Source organism: Drosophila novamexicana, unplaced genomic scaffold, assembly GCF_003285875.2.
Source record: "Drosophila novamexicana strain 15010-1031.04,08,12 unplaced genomic scaffold, DnovRS2.1 tig00004554-arrow-pilon, whole genome shotgun sequence".
NCBI lineage: Eukaryota > Metazoa > Arthropoda > Insecta > Diptera > Drosophilidae > Drosophila > Drosophila novamexicana.
In genome coordinates, this window is record NW_020825051.1 from 2184952 (window position 1) to 2200163 (window position 15212).

A 15212-nucleotide genomic window follows, 5' to 3' on the forward strand; every position below is an offset into this window, starting at 1 on the left:
TGTTGTAACAAAATGCCGACTTCGGCTTTCTCAATTTCAATGATTTACGCACTTAGCTGGCTTTTAATGATCTACATATAAATCAAATTTAGTTTATTTGCAGCAAGACCTGCTTAAAGCTAGCTAAAACAATGTTGCGCTTTGTGGCACTCAGTTGAATAGCTGAGAATTGTGGCAGCATGAAGCTGAAATATGAGTAAATGTTGATTAAGTAACAAAACAATTCGTTTATAAACATTAAATTGTAGTTGGGGCCTTTGTTAAGCACGAAATGTTAGCCGAAAAGCAGCATTTTAATTAACTTTTTGTTTGGACAACATCTACACCATTCATTCAGGTTTATATATCAAAAGAGCATAAGTAAATAATGGACTAGTCGACTAATAGACACTCTGTATCTTGAACTAAAACAACGTGTCGTTGATGCTATTAGACATTTTTGAAACATCTATATACATTCTGCTGACAATTATTCAAAAAGATTATATTGTTTTTAGTCATCTAGAATCAATTTTGAACAGATATTTTGCAAGTATTTCGTCAATTACAGCTTTTAAAGAGGTACAGGGCATACATCTACTGACCCACATGCCAAACCTTTCAACTTGTTCATATTTTGTTTAACAAGTTTGGAAAGTTTGAAATATGCCAAACGCATTACGTAATTTGTCACTAACACTTTTGACTTTCAATTTTGAGACTGTAAATACAGCCAGTCGAAACTTGCAGGAAGTTTATGAAGCCAAACAGCTTAGCACCAAGTTCTGGCACAGATGTGCAACAGACTTCATATGTTACTTGCTCACACATACACACTCACACACACGCACACATATATATGTATATGCACACATAACTCATCGTATGGCAGAGACGCATGCAAAGTCATTACTCAAGTAAAAAGTCGTTAAGAGTGAAAGAAATCAATTCAACAGTGAAGGTTAAGTGAAAAAGTTTTACCATTAAAACTGACAAGGTGAGAGGTAAGCTTTGGTGAGGTGGGCTGAGGTAAGCTGCTTGTCTAATGGTTGTCAGCAGTGAGAGGCAAGTGAGAAATGTGCCTTAGGTCAATAGACTATGCAGCAAGGAGTTACACAAATTTCTGGCTTAGCACATAAATCAAATTTGTTGTGTGTGTTTTAACGGAAAGGCTTCAAAAAGGCAGTAGGAAAACTTGGCTCTGAGTAAAGTTTTTCGCATCATAATTTTCAGTTAAATTTCTTAAACAAATGTCACTTTCATTTCAACAAGAAGTCTTTGAGTTCACACAGCAAGCCAGACTTAAGTAGCTGTCCCCATTTCTTGGATAACTTTTGCTGCAGCTGCAGTGGGTAAAAGGAAAAATGTATGCAAATATTGAAGACCGCAGGACATTGGAATTGTTCAAATATTTTACATGTAAATATTTCAAGTTGAAATTCGTTTCATAAATCTCATTTATGGCATGAGACTTGCATGCCAAAGTCATTTAAGACAAAATTCCAGACTGCTTCAAGTGATAGCCAAAAAACTGTTTTACTTAAGTTCTACTTCAACTAAATAGCTTAGCTCTTAAATTAAAAGAAATATTTGGAAGACTAATAATCTATTCTGATTTTTAGCAACAATTATTATTTTAATACATAAGCATGCACGAAGCCGTTTAAAGGCAACATTAAATACAACATTATGCAGCGGAGATAATTAATATATTTTACCAAACGCGTGTTTTCAGTTGTTTACAGGAAATGAATTGTTTTTTTTTTTATGTTTTTATATATTTATTAAAGTGCTGTCTTTTACTGAATTTATTCCACTTTGCACTGTGTGTATAAATAGCTTTTTCAGAATTTATTGTGTTTACTTATTTTCTCTCGACTTCCATTAAATATGATTTAAAGTGCATTCAAATGGCCTTTAATAAAAGCGCCACAACAACAATAAACGATTATTTATTAGAGAGTGCTTGACCAGAAGTTACCCTGCACTCAAAGCAGAGCAGCCAAATGCAATTTTTTTTTATTTGTGATACGTTTTAAATGATATGCAGAGTATTATTTTAGGGTAGTGCTCCTGAGAGCTATTAGAGCACTATTAATGATCTTAAATATATTTGTAACTGTGGCTTCGACCCTCTATTATCTGCACAGCCCAAACTCTGTTCCACCCATTTCTAATGTTTATAGAGTATCAAAACTGTTAAAATGATGTCAGCGCTGGATAGAGCTGTATTTATCGATCTTTTGCTCAATACTAGTGTAAACATTATGGCAAAGCAAGGCAAGCGTAATTTGTTGTAGTTAGTAAAGTGAATGAAAGGCGGTCGGCGAGTAAATTACTTAAAAGAACAGGATAGCAGGGAAACTGACTGCCAGCTATCTGGAAAAGCAACGGCAAATCCCTGCACTTGCCAGTTAGCGGAAGCCCGCAACAACACGGGGCAAGTCATCAATAACAGAGGCAACAACCGGTAGCAGGAACTTTAAACAGAACACAAACAACGTCCAGTCAGCCAGCGGGCCAGCCAGCTAGCTAGTCTCCCCACGTACTTATCAGATTAAGATAGAAACACATGATCAGGCCAGCGGGTCGCCCCACCAGCCACACCAAACAGCTTCTAATTCTGTGGCTCCAGTCTGAAGCCTGGAGCCTGAAGCCAGAAGCCTGATGGCCAACGGCAGCCGGCACATCCGCTGTTTGCCCTGTTGTTTACGGGTCTTGCGCCAACTAAATGGCTCTGTGGTTGGCGGCCATCTCCCCGCACCACCATCAAGTTGGACGCGTTTGATGCGTTCTGTGGCTGCCTAATGAACGGCGACATTAAATAAAATGTCGGTCAATTGTCGTTGTGGCTTATCAGTGCCAGACAAGACGCCGCGTGCGTGGCGGAACTGCGGGGCGGTTATTTGACGCGTTGCGTGCGGTAATTGATTTTCCAAATGTCGGCAGCTGAGGTTTTTTGTGTTTTTACGCTCGCTCACAATGTGAAAAAGAGCATATTGGCTTTATAATATTTTCGTATTGTTCGTCTTTTCACGTGAAAGCAGTCTTATTTAATGTCCTTAAAGTAAGAAACTTCAAATATATGCTCGTTAAGGCCAAATAAAGTATGCCCTGTGAACGATTGGCAAATTGGGAACAAGCTATATCTTCCGCAGTATGACTAAATTTGATATACAGACTCCCATTAGTGAAAGAAAGTTGGATTCGCCAACTAAAGGGACGTGGCATAACAGAAAAATAAATATATCTTAATAAATTTGATGGCCCATTCTAAACTATAGTTAGGCAGCGAACGAGTATTACGCAGTCGGTTGCATCCGGCTGCAAAGTTCATACTTGATTTTTTTAATAAGACCCAGCAACTTTTTGCGTGCTACCAAAGTTTTTGAAGCTGTCGTCTGGTGCGCTAGTTCAATGCAACATCAACAAGCAGCCGCAACAAAGAGTGGCATGCTACATTTAGCGAACTGTTAGAACTTGTTAGCTTAATGCATTCGACGCGGCAGACTGACGGCATTAACCCATAAACGTTGGCAAGTGTTAAATGCTTTAAAGCTAGAACATTTCATAAATGTCGGGCAGACAGAGAGACGAAATGCGATGCGCACATTAAATATTAACACTTTAATCTAGTCAATGGCTGCATGTGTGTGTGTGTTGGTTTCTAGAAAAAAATAGCAACTTATACCAATATACACTGACAGACTTTTGTGCTGCTGCCTTTCCCTGCCGCCCGCAAAGCCGTCGTGCACCGCATGTTAAACAGTTTTGCAGTGCGCACAAAACTTGGCAATTGAAAAGTAAAACAAGCTAAGACATAAAACTTGCCGGCAAAATCGAGCCGGAGAGCTATGCCCGCACAGCACGCAAACCCGTAGACCATAAATTCCCATGCCAGCACACACACATACACACAGGCACACTTACCCACACAGCCGCAAAATAATTATACGGCTAAAAACCGTGGGGCCAGACCGCGACCACAAACAAAATCAACATGAAAACAAACAACAAACTTTGCAAAATATGAGTCATTAATATTCACGCCCACGTTAAAAGCACATAAATAGGCGTGGCAAACAAACTGACCGAGGGCAAAAAGAGGCAGCCACAATGAGAACCCGGTGAAAGGTGCAGCGCACTGTGTACAACATCCGGCCACCGTCTAAAATTATGCCACAAAATGTGGCGCCACCAACAACGCCAATAAATCAGCCAAAAGCAATGAGACAGTGTAGCAAGTGTTGCGATTCGACACGCCCACAGCAATTGCGACCGAAAGGCGTAGAAGAAGAGTCAGCATAATTGAATACTTTTGTACAGGAAACTCCTGCCTGCCTCCTGAAACCCACACGGTTCTGATTAAAGTAAGCCTAAAGTAGAAGAATCGAAAATTAAAAGGAATTAAGATCAAAATTAAAATCTATTTTGATCTTAATTTATTCCCCAGAATAGATGCTGTAGTTTTTTTTATATATTTGTATTCGAGGTGTTTTCTTGATTGACAAAGGTTTTACCGAAATATAAATATAAATCTTTTGCATATCCACACTTTTCTAATTGCATAAACCTGTGCGTGTGTTTGTGTATGTTTAGGTATTGTGTTTTGTGGCGTGTAATGCCCAAGCTTAACTTTCAATGTTTATCTTTGTTTAACTGACCCGAACCCATAAACTTGCCAGCACTGGCCACAAGAGCTGGTGGTGCAGCTGGTCAGATCTGAAAAAGATTTTGCACCAGTGTGAATGCCTTTGGTCTCAAGTGTGATGTTTGTGACATAGTTTTCCAACAATTTTATAGATTGTGCAATAAAATGTACAATGCTTTGCGGTCTGTTGGCAAATAAAACAAAACTTTAGCATATTTAATGGTCGATCACTGGACATGGTCCTTGGCACACTGCGTGCCCAGAGCAAACATTAAATATTTAGCAAACTTGCCCGCATTTGCATTTAAATTCAAATACACACAATTACATATGAAATAAGTAACAGCTGCTGTGTGTGTGTGTGTGTGTGTGTGCGCGCGTGTGTGTGTGTGTTTGTGTGAGTGTGTCTATTATGTTTTTTTAACCTGCATATCCAATATATCATCAGCTTAAATTTTGTTGAATGGGTTGGACAGAGATTTGCACTTGATTGAATTGCTTTCGTTTGGTTATGCAATCGTTTGTTCGATTTTCAAATTAAACTCGAATTTTCACATTAGCGTAATTGATGTCTGCGCTGCAGCAAAGCTCATCAAAATAATTTCATTAACATTATTTGCTAAAAGCCAAATTTTTGGATATTTTTAAAGTTTCATTATATATATATAACTTGACTAGCCGGTCCTAACCGGCCCATGGGCCGAGTTTTGGTCTGCAAATTTACATACTTCAATGTTCCATCCATTATGAAAAGTTTTAATTTTCTCATTCTCGCAGTGTATTTTACGCAGTTAGGACAACATTTTTTATGTCTAATTAATTACAGAACATATACCAAATGTTTCAATGAGAATGCAACTAAATATTTATTTATGGCTCTCAATTATAATTAAATTTTGAGTAAAGCCGCTTGAAAATGTGTATTTGTTGATACCCTTTAGGCAGAAAATTGAGTTAGATGAGTATAGAGATGTGTTAAAGCGTGTCAAAAGCGAAAGCAGAAAATTACGATCGTACAAATATGTTGCTGACTTTCCTTAATTCTGTACCATGTCATCCATATATTTAACATAATTATTTTTTTAAATAATGGCATTAGCGGTAGCTATTCTGGAAGGAAGCTCGCCGCAGGTGCAGGGTATTTCGTGAGGCCCGCCTCACATTAAGCACATTTCGAAAATGAATAGGCCATTTGGGTAAATCTAGTGAAGTGCTGTGTAACCTGTTTCAGCACTTCAGGAATTAGGCGCCAAAGAATACCACAGCGATAATCGCATCACATCACAAAACAACACCCAAACACACCCACAACAACACTCAATTACATGTGTGTTAAGTGAAACACAAATTAGTTAACATATACCCATGGCTTCACAGGATAATTCACGAGTGTGCCGCTTACCCTTCGGCATAAGGGCGCGACAAATCTGAGCCGAATCTGATTTTGTTTACTTAACTCAATGAGATGGCGATATTTTGCCGTGCAAATATTTTGACTGCTAAACGGAATTTTTAAAAGGATGCCACAACGAGTGTGTGGTGAATTGGGGTGCTATCAGAGCAGAGCTTCATATTACACATAAATTTCCCCTACTCTTGTTGTTGTTTCCGAAACGTCAATTGGCGGCGACGACAACGACAACAAGAAAGGAAAAAAATGCCACAAAAATGCGAAGCGGATGTGAGTTATGTGTAGGAAGCAACCAAATCGAGTCGTTTCCCACGGCGCTGCTGCTGCTGCTGCTCCTGCTGCTATGTGTGCGTGTGTGTGGCTGAGTGTGGGTGTGGGTAAAATGACAACAACAAATAACACAAATAAACACGATTAGAGTGAAATTGTTTGGCAATAATGTTAACTTAATGCGTTATATTTGTCGCACTTCAGCCCGATAAACACACGCACTCAATTGTGCCCAAAGCGAATGGCAAGTGATTTGTGATATTTATTGGTTCGACAAGTCTTTCGCCAACTGTCGGCCACGATAACCTCAGTCAACAACGCCAGCTCAACAAGTTGCTGAGTATATTTCAGCCACTTAATAGATAAACCCGCTAATGAGCTCACAAAACCGCCCAAGTTCTTGTGCGCCTTTGTGGTAAGGCAGTTCACACATACACAGAGTGGAGAGGGATGATAGAAAAAGAGAGAGAGAGAGAGGAAGCATGCCTTAAGGCCGAAAAGGAATTGCTTTTTATGAGGGTTAAGTGAAACTTTCAGCTCAATGTTGACTGGCAGCGTTAGAGCCAAATTAAATTAGTTGTTTTTGTGAGCTTGATTAATGCGCTTAAGCTGCAAATCTGTTCAAGATTTTGCGATGATTTGACAGCTTAACAATTGTGACGTCTGTACGCACAGTTTTCTCGCACTCTAGTGCTGTTTGCTGTTTCTTCTTGCGCTTGGACGGTCAAAACTTTATAATTTCATCAAATTCACATTCAAAATTGCGTGCATAATTTTATTATTTTGAAAGCACTTGAACGAACTTTATCTAAACATGCAGACACTCAGCATGACTACCAGCCCGTACCCCGGCAGTCCCCTGCTTCACCCTTGTGCTGTTTTGAGGCTTTGGCCAAAAACTTGTTTGAAACAGCAATTAAAATAAATTACATTTTGCGATTTTAATTGCGTCTAATTGCAGGTAAAAGCCAGCAAATAAGTTCGCACACAAAAGTTCACAGTTCTATTCTCGCTGTGCTGGTGCTGCATGTATTGAGGGGGGGTTGATGGCCTGGAGAGGGGCTCGCGGTGTGGCCAAATTAATTTTGTCGGTTTTCAGTTATGAGTAGAACACAAAAACTTTCGACAGCACTCAAAATGGACATGCACACGAAATGATAATACAAATGGACAATAAATGCACGCGCTGCGTATACGTAATTTCAATCGTGCAACTTTTATGAGTGACAATTTGAACAGTTTTTCTGCAATTTCTGTCTCTGCAACAATTAGTGTTGTCTCTGTATGTGTGTGGCAGAGCTCGTAAATAATGTGTGCGACGAGTGAGTGTAGAAACTTTAAAACAACCATATCGAAACTACAATTGCTTTGCAATGATTGCAAACCAATTTAACAATATTTTATAAGTTAGAAAAAGTTAAAAAAAATATATTCAAGATATCTTCGGCATGCTTTAATACCCTCTGCAGACACTTGTAAATTCTAAGTTTGGTAAAAATATCTTGGGAAACAGAATATTGATCATATAATAACCTACTTCTCGACCGATTGTTCCTATGGCAGCTGTACGATATGGTGGTCCGATGTTGATAAGATTTTGCATATATGATGGGAACAGAGTTAAACATATACAATCTTTATATTTGCAGTCCATTTATCCACAGTTTCCCTCCCTAATTTTTCAGTTCAGCGCTGTAAATTTGCCGCTTTTGCAAAAAACGGTTTGTTTATTAAATAAATTTTAAACAAATTAAACATGTGTACGCCCTGTCGATTATTTGCTTAGGCAAATTGAGTTTTCACGGCTCGGCATGTTGGCTGAATTTCAAAACATTTCGCGTTTCAAGTGGGCTGGCCGTTGCGAGACTCGTGTCTGTGGCACGTAAACTGATACATGTCATAAAATATTCAAATGCCAAAAAACAATTTGCCGCATGCTTTTTTTTTTTTTTTTTTTTTTTGTGTTTGCATACTCAAGCTCACCAGCAATTGACTTGCGATTGAAAAGATGATAGGCATTTTTTTAGCGGCAGCCAAGACCTTAAAGCGAACACAGGCCCAGCCCAGTTGCCCTAATTAGTTTACTTAGAAAGTGCATGGTGCTCATGTGACAGCCAGCGAAATGTACCACCAAGTGGCTGAAGCTGTCTGCGCCACGCCCAGAAGCTGCTGCTTGAGACGCTTTGCAGCATAGCAATTAAAGAGTTCAGTAAGTGTCAGTCGGAGATCTGTAAGAGGCAACAGAGCAGCAACTGCGGATTGCATTTCAAAGCGACGTTTAATAGAGAAATCACAGAAAACTACAAAAAAGGGGAAAAATAATTAATTTTCCTTCTTGCGATGCAAACCATAATTGTAAGTGCCATAGAGCAAAAATATTATTTTTCAGCTGCGGTAAAGCAAACTTAATCAAAGGTTGCATTTGGAAATTACTTCGTGCAGTTCACAGAGAGCGTGAAAAAAGCAAACGGAAACTAACTGAAAAATGATAATTCCATTTTATTTTCCACTATTATGTTAGGACATTTGGAAAGCAATCCTCCACAGGATAAACGATTTGCAATCACCTGAGTAACTGCCAGCACATAAACCAAGCCATTGAATTGTCTCTACAAATACCAAATGGCCGGCTAAATTGCAATCCATTCGGTCGTTGGTGTCCGAGAAATTTTCCAGCATTTGTATGCTCCAGTTGAGCTCCGTGTATGCCCATTATAAACTCCGAGCGCTGAGCAATCGAAAACAATGAACGCTGCACCGTTGAGTATCCATTGAATTGCTCATACGCCGTGTGTGTGCCCGGACTAAACGCTACCAGCTACGGAGCATTGCTGCTGCTGCTGCTGCCGCTGCTCCATTGGATGAATTATAAATTGAAGTAAATATATTTTGCGGTTGGGATTACTTCGGGCCACACAATTGTCGGGTTGCAGTTCAACCTTTAGAGTTATGGAAACTGTTCGTTTGCGCATTTGGTCACGTTTTGTTCTAGCTCAGGTTGCGAGAAAATAGTTACGAATGACGATTGTTGTTACTCCTAATAATAGAAATCGTTTTTAATATTTGCATAGATTACTATTAATTTTGTTAAAGTACTTTCAAAATGTTCTCAAAACTGTTTATTTAACTTAGAAAAGTCGCTGCAATCTATCGTGCGATTCATTCGATATGTTTATGTGCGTATATATTTATGACTTTGGGTGTACTGGAGACTTTCTGATTCTCTGGTTTTTCATTTTAGTGCAGTGCCTTCAAAATAAACTTGCAAAACAATTACTAAAACTTTTTGTAATGCTTAAACCTCAAAAAGTAATGCAATCATTCTACTTGCAGATGCAAAAGCCAAGTTTATGGCTTATTTGTTCTGGTCTAAAAATGCATGTTGCTTTTGTTGGCTTTTGGCCCTGGCTTTTTTACTGCTGCTGCTGCTGTTATCCTTTGGCCGCTTGCTCATCATGTTTTCCAGTGCCATGAGCAAAACTGCACGCCACTAAAAACAAAACGCAAAAATATGCAGCGGAAAAAACACTTAAATTTACATAATTTCCGCTTCACGTCACGACTCCAGCTATCTACCCCACGCCAACTCTGGAGCTATGCAGCCGCACGGTTTGCAGCTTCATGCGATGCAAAAGGCCGCCAGCAAAGTGCTGCCATGGGTTGGCTGCTTTCATTGCTTTTAGCTTTTAAAGTGCTGCATGTGGCAGGTGCTAGTTCTTAAAAAAGAATTTCAATGACTGCCCTTTGGCCTGCATATTAACAGGTGACTAAAGACCAGCGGCCATTCTGGATAGGCAGCAGCTGTTGCTGTTGCGCGCGATATTTGCTTAGTTTCATTTGCCTCACCACGTTGCGTATACCCGATGTGCCGCTGGCTAAAGCGCCTTTAGCAAATATTTACAAATGTGTCAAGTGCAGCAAACTTTTCAGGCACTAAAAAAAACACAGAAGAGGACCAAGCAACTTGGCTCAGCAGCGCAAGCAGTCAAGAGTTAAAAGGAGATTGCCGCGCAGGCGACATTTGCATGCAAATGTTGCAGGCTGCAAGTGGCAAGCAATGGGCTAACTGACAGCCAAGCCCGCCAGCAATATCAAACAGCGACCGGAGACGTGAGCCCCGGCGGGCTGCCTAATGAACTTGTTTGGTAGCTAATGAGATAAGCATGCAAATTGCGGGCGGGTGGAGTGAGGAATAAAAATGAAGGGACGAGCTGCTGCCCGGGCGAGTCAATTAACTCGCATTTCCGCGTCCCGGAAATTGAGAAGGGGTTTTTTTTCTCTATGTTTTGTTTTGAAAGGGTAAACCAGCTGATTAGCTAAATTATAAAGGAGTTCCCTAATAGCTTGTCTGTGACAGATCATTTAAAGTGTACATATTGTGCACAGATTAATTTTAATTAAGTTGACGCTCCAGCGAACTGGAAGGCATCAAGGTGCAATGTTGGAAGCATTTAACAGCGCTTGAATTTCCATCTTTATAAATATGTAATCCTATTTCCTTTTTTTGACTCTTTAATCGCATATGCATTCAAAATGTACAATCTAATACGAATTCCTATGGCTCTTAACTAAACAACAGTTCGCATGCACAAAAACTTTTCATGACTTTTGACTCAATTTTCTGCATAGTTTCGTTCAGTTAGGCAAAACTTTTATTATCTGTATTATCTGCCATAGTTTTTGTCTGTGCAGTTGCAAAAGTTTTGTCGTTTTGTTGTTCAACAACAAAACTAAATATATGAGAAATAAATATGATAATAAATATAAGAATTTTTAGATTAACTTTCGCCTACAAGCAATTAATTGAACTGCATTTATGACATTTCATTTATCTACTAAATGGACACAAAAGGTAATTGTCATAATGGTCCCCCTAGCATACGACAGCTCATTTGTGGTATGAAATCATTTCTTTTTATTTTATCCATATTTCAGCACGCATCTAACGCCCATTTTTATGGCATGTCCATGGCACATAAGAATTACTGGCCATTAATACTTAAGTGTATGCGTAATTACGCACATTTGTTGACAGCTCGCAGATTATATTATAAAACGAAATGCCACAAAATTGTATGACGCGCTGCTTTTAATTTCTCGAGACATGCAACAAATACAGGTGAGTGGAACATTTTCGAAACACCTCATATCTTAAAGTTCTCTAGCCGAATCATGATTTCTATTTACATCATTTTGTGGCACAATTGAAGAAAGAAAACGCAGCTTGGAATTGTATAACAAAGTGGCCCGGCAACATTGCGTATGGGTAATCTAACATTCGTTTTCCTTCGCACATAAACATGTAAACACATTTCGTTATTTCTTTCAACGTTGCCAGCTTCTTTTTTATGACAAGCAAATGCATGCAAATCTCGAATTTTACAAACGATAAACGCCTGGTGGCAAGCTGCTTCCCTCGGGGAGCAGCGGGATAGATCCTACACCAAACCCAGACTCCCATTGCCATATGGCATACAATTTATGCCACTTGCAAGCGTATGTGTGTGTATGTGGGTACAGGACAAATCCTGCTAATGCCCCAATGCGTATGTGCACGCGTTCTATGCCCATTTTTCTTTTGCTACGGCAAATTCGTTTTTTATGCACAAATCAAACAGAAAGCAAACAGCTTGGGACAAGAAGCAAAGTACATGTTCATTATAAGCTTTCTGCTTTAGACTTTGTTTTTATTTTCTAGGTAACAGTTAAAGCAAACTTTAATTGTAGCTTGCTCCAACTATCGGTAGTTTTTCAAACTTAGTTAATTTGAATTAATTTTTTTTATCAACTTTCTTGCAACTTTTCTACTTAAGACTTATGCCATAATTTAATAATATGATATAAGACCCCACAATTAGCTACTTAACAAATTGTTGTTGGCCAGCTAGTTGCAGATATATGTGAACTCATTTAGAACCCAATACCATACCAGTAATGCCCAAAACACAAGCATTTTGCTTACCACGCCCTGAACCCAACTGAATTCAGGATACATTACGTTATTCAACAATAAGCGAGCGACACAAGCTGCCGCAGTGAAGCATCTGTTGTCCTTCAAGCAGCTATGTGTCTTGGTGTTTAGCTGTAGCTCTTGTTGTTGTTGTTGCTACTTGAAAAGGATAAGAAACATGGGCCCCCGGGGTAAGACCAAGCAACAGCTGCATTTGAAATGAAAAGCATTTGTTTCTGACACAACTCGTCTTCGCCTTGTTTATACTACGTACATTCTGGGGTAGTCCATTGAGATAGCTCTCGCTCCAATGCGCTTCACTCATTATGTTGATTATCCCTAGCGGCCAGCTCAAGGATTCCTCAAAAACTAAGAATAAAATATGAATTGAAATAAATGCGCTTACCGTTTGCCTGCTTAGGGGTTACCTCTACTTTTTGTTCCTATTTTATGTCTGAAATTTCATTACAAATGTTATAAATTCTTTTGCAAAAAAAAAGAAGGGACGCCGCACCATTAACCCTTCTTTTGCGGTAGCTTAACCCAATATGTATGCCATTTTTTTTTTTTTTTTGCTGTGCTGTGTGCGACCTTAGTGTCCACTAGAATTTATCGGCTTCTCTTTTGGGTACATCTAATGCAATTTCATATGGCTGGCGTTTCCATTACCATCGCATATTGTCAAAGCGGAGGCAACCTTCGACTCTGGCAATTGATGAGCCAAAAAGCCAAGGAGCATGAAATGAAGCCAACTCCGAGACTTCCTTCTATCTGTGGTTAATGTGATAAATCAATTTTATGTGAAAATCACAGAGCATAAATTTATTTAACTAGCACATAAGTCATGTGGTCGGTCCCAGCTCCACATTTGTTGTGTGCGTGGGATATGCGAGAGACAAATCGTTAACTATTTGGCTGACTTCTTAAAGCCACAACAATTGCTCAGTTCACTAACTGAAATCTCATCATATCTATATCTGTAACTGAGTCTGATTTGTCTCACACATTTGACCAACAAATGGAGCAGCGAGCCTAACGCATTGGGTCATGTGACACTCACGTTTTGCCCTTTATGACAGCAGAGCGGACCTCTAGCTTGTGCACACGAGGGAAATCAAAGGACACGGCGCCAATCAGTTGGCCTGGCCGAAATCAAACCATACTGCGGGCCGAGTTGGTCAAATAGAATGTACCACAAAGGATACCAAATTAGTTCCCTTGCTAGGATGCACAGGATGGCAAGTGTTTGTTACGCATGTACTTGTCTTCCTGCATTGGTGTTATAATATGCGAGCCATTATCAGGTATGAAATTCGGCTCATTTCTATTGAGAGACTTTTAGTTAATAAAAATATAAATTATCTTAATTGAAATGAATAGAAAAATATCTATTTTTACGTATGTTTTCTATTGGATGTGACAAAGTTGCTACTTTTTATTCAAGCACAACTCTTTTCTTTTGAGCTTTAGGTAGGCTTGCCTCACATTTGGCATGCGTTTAAATCGCATTAAGAATTCATTTAGATTTTTCACCTTTTATCTTTGTATGCACAATGAATAAAATTAAAATAATCCGCGGCCAAGTGACTGTAAAGCGGGTTTTTTTGATAATTTTTTTTTCATGTTTCCACCCTCTTTAGCTGGTGCCAGGCTTCATTTGAATAACTGAATTGTTAAGTGAGCGCCGTGTGACGAATGGACTTGGGCAGCAGCTCAGGTTCAGTTGGCATTTATCTGCTCGAGTCGGAATGTGCGCAGACTTTTAATTAAATTTAATTACAAATGCCAACGATGAGGTGGAGTCCAAGTCGACTTTGATAAAGACATTTGCAGTAATTTGCATATTTGATGCGTATTTCAAAGTTAGAGGCGGTTTCAATTGATATGTCACCAACTTTTTGCAATAGAACTCCTATTATTAAAAGCCGTTACATCTGCTGGCTAAATAGTCGATGCCCTGTAGTCAGGTGCCGAGAGACAAGCGCTCGTGTAACTGAGTCCACAAAAGAAGCTTCTGCATTTCAATGTAGCATTTGTAAAATATTACTGCATACTTTGCGGCGCCCACACAAACAGATACACGCAGAGAGACCTTTATAGCATGTGTCGCACTCAAGTCACGTTTACCCACTGGCAGAAGCTTCAACAAATGTTAAGCTCAAGATTTATTGAGATACTTAAGTTTCCGTTGATGATGTTCTTTGCCGCTTGCCTTCTGTTACCCTCTGCTCCTTGATGCCAGCTACTCGGACGCCCACGCGTTGCTTATACGCCTCGTGGTTATATGAATTAAAGGCATTGAGTCGCCGCATAATGCAATCATAATTTCATTCAAACAAATAGAAGTAGCTTTAAAAGCTAAATTTTTTTCACATACATTAAAGCAGATCATTAAGCTCGACCTTAGCAGCTATGTTCTCATAAATAATACATGAGTGTGTATATATTTTTATGTTGCACATTTCAACTTTCTTGTTGTGGCAAGCATATTAAAAAACATAACAAAAAAAAAGAACATCCAAAACGTACGAGTCATAAATAATGTGTTCGGGACCAAAAAAAAAAACATGCTGCATGCTGAAAATGTTTAAAAGTGAGCTCAAGGTACGAGCGGTTCCTTAAGCAGTGCTGAATATTATGACCAACATGTGCACCCAAAGCTCCTGGCGAAGGTCATATAAATGTGTCTAATGCGTTTGATATGCAAATAAAAAGCCAAACGCTTATCATTTTGATGACCTGGCTCTATGTTAAATGTTGTCGAACACACGGCGTATGCGCAATATCAAACACGTGCCTCCCAACGTTTTATACCTAGCGATAAGCACGCGGCCAAAATCTACTTTTTTTCTACTTTTACAAATTCAATTGAACTGTTACAAAGTGTCCAACAAAATATGTTGCATGCCATGCTTGGCCTCAAGCAAAATTTGAATTGTCAAAAATATAAC

At 39.1% G+C, this 15212-nt stretch overlaps 1 protein-coding gene across 1 annotated transcript in view; it reads left to right on the forward strand.

Moving 5' to 3' along the window:
- Positions 1-11290, forward strand: part of LOC115769667 (lachesin) — a 44576-nt gene extending 33286 nt beyond the window's left edge. Inside the window, exon 11 of the mRNA XM_030714580.1 lies at positions 11247-11290. Within this exon, the coding sequence (XP_030570440.1) occupies positions 11247-11257 (11 nt within the window). The 3' untranslated portion in view covers positions 11258-11290. The remainder of the gene's footprint in view (positions 1-11246) is intronic.
- Positions 11291-15212: the final 3922 nt, after the last annotated feature.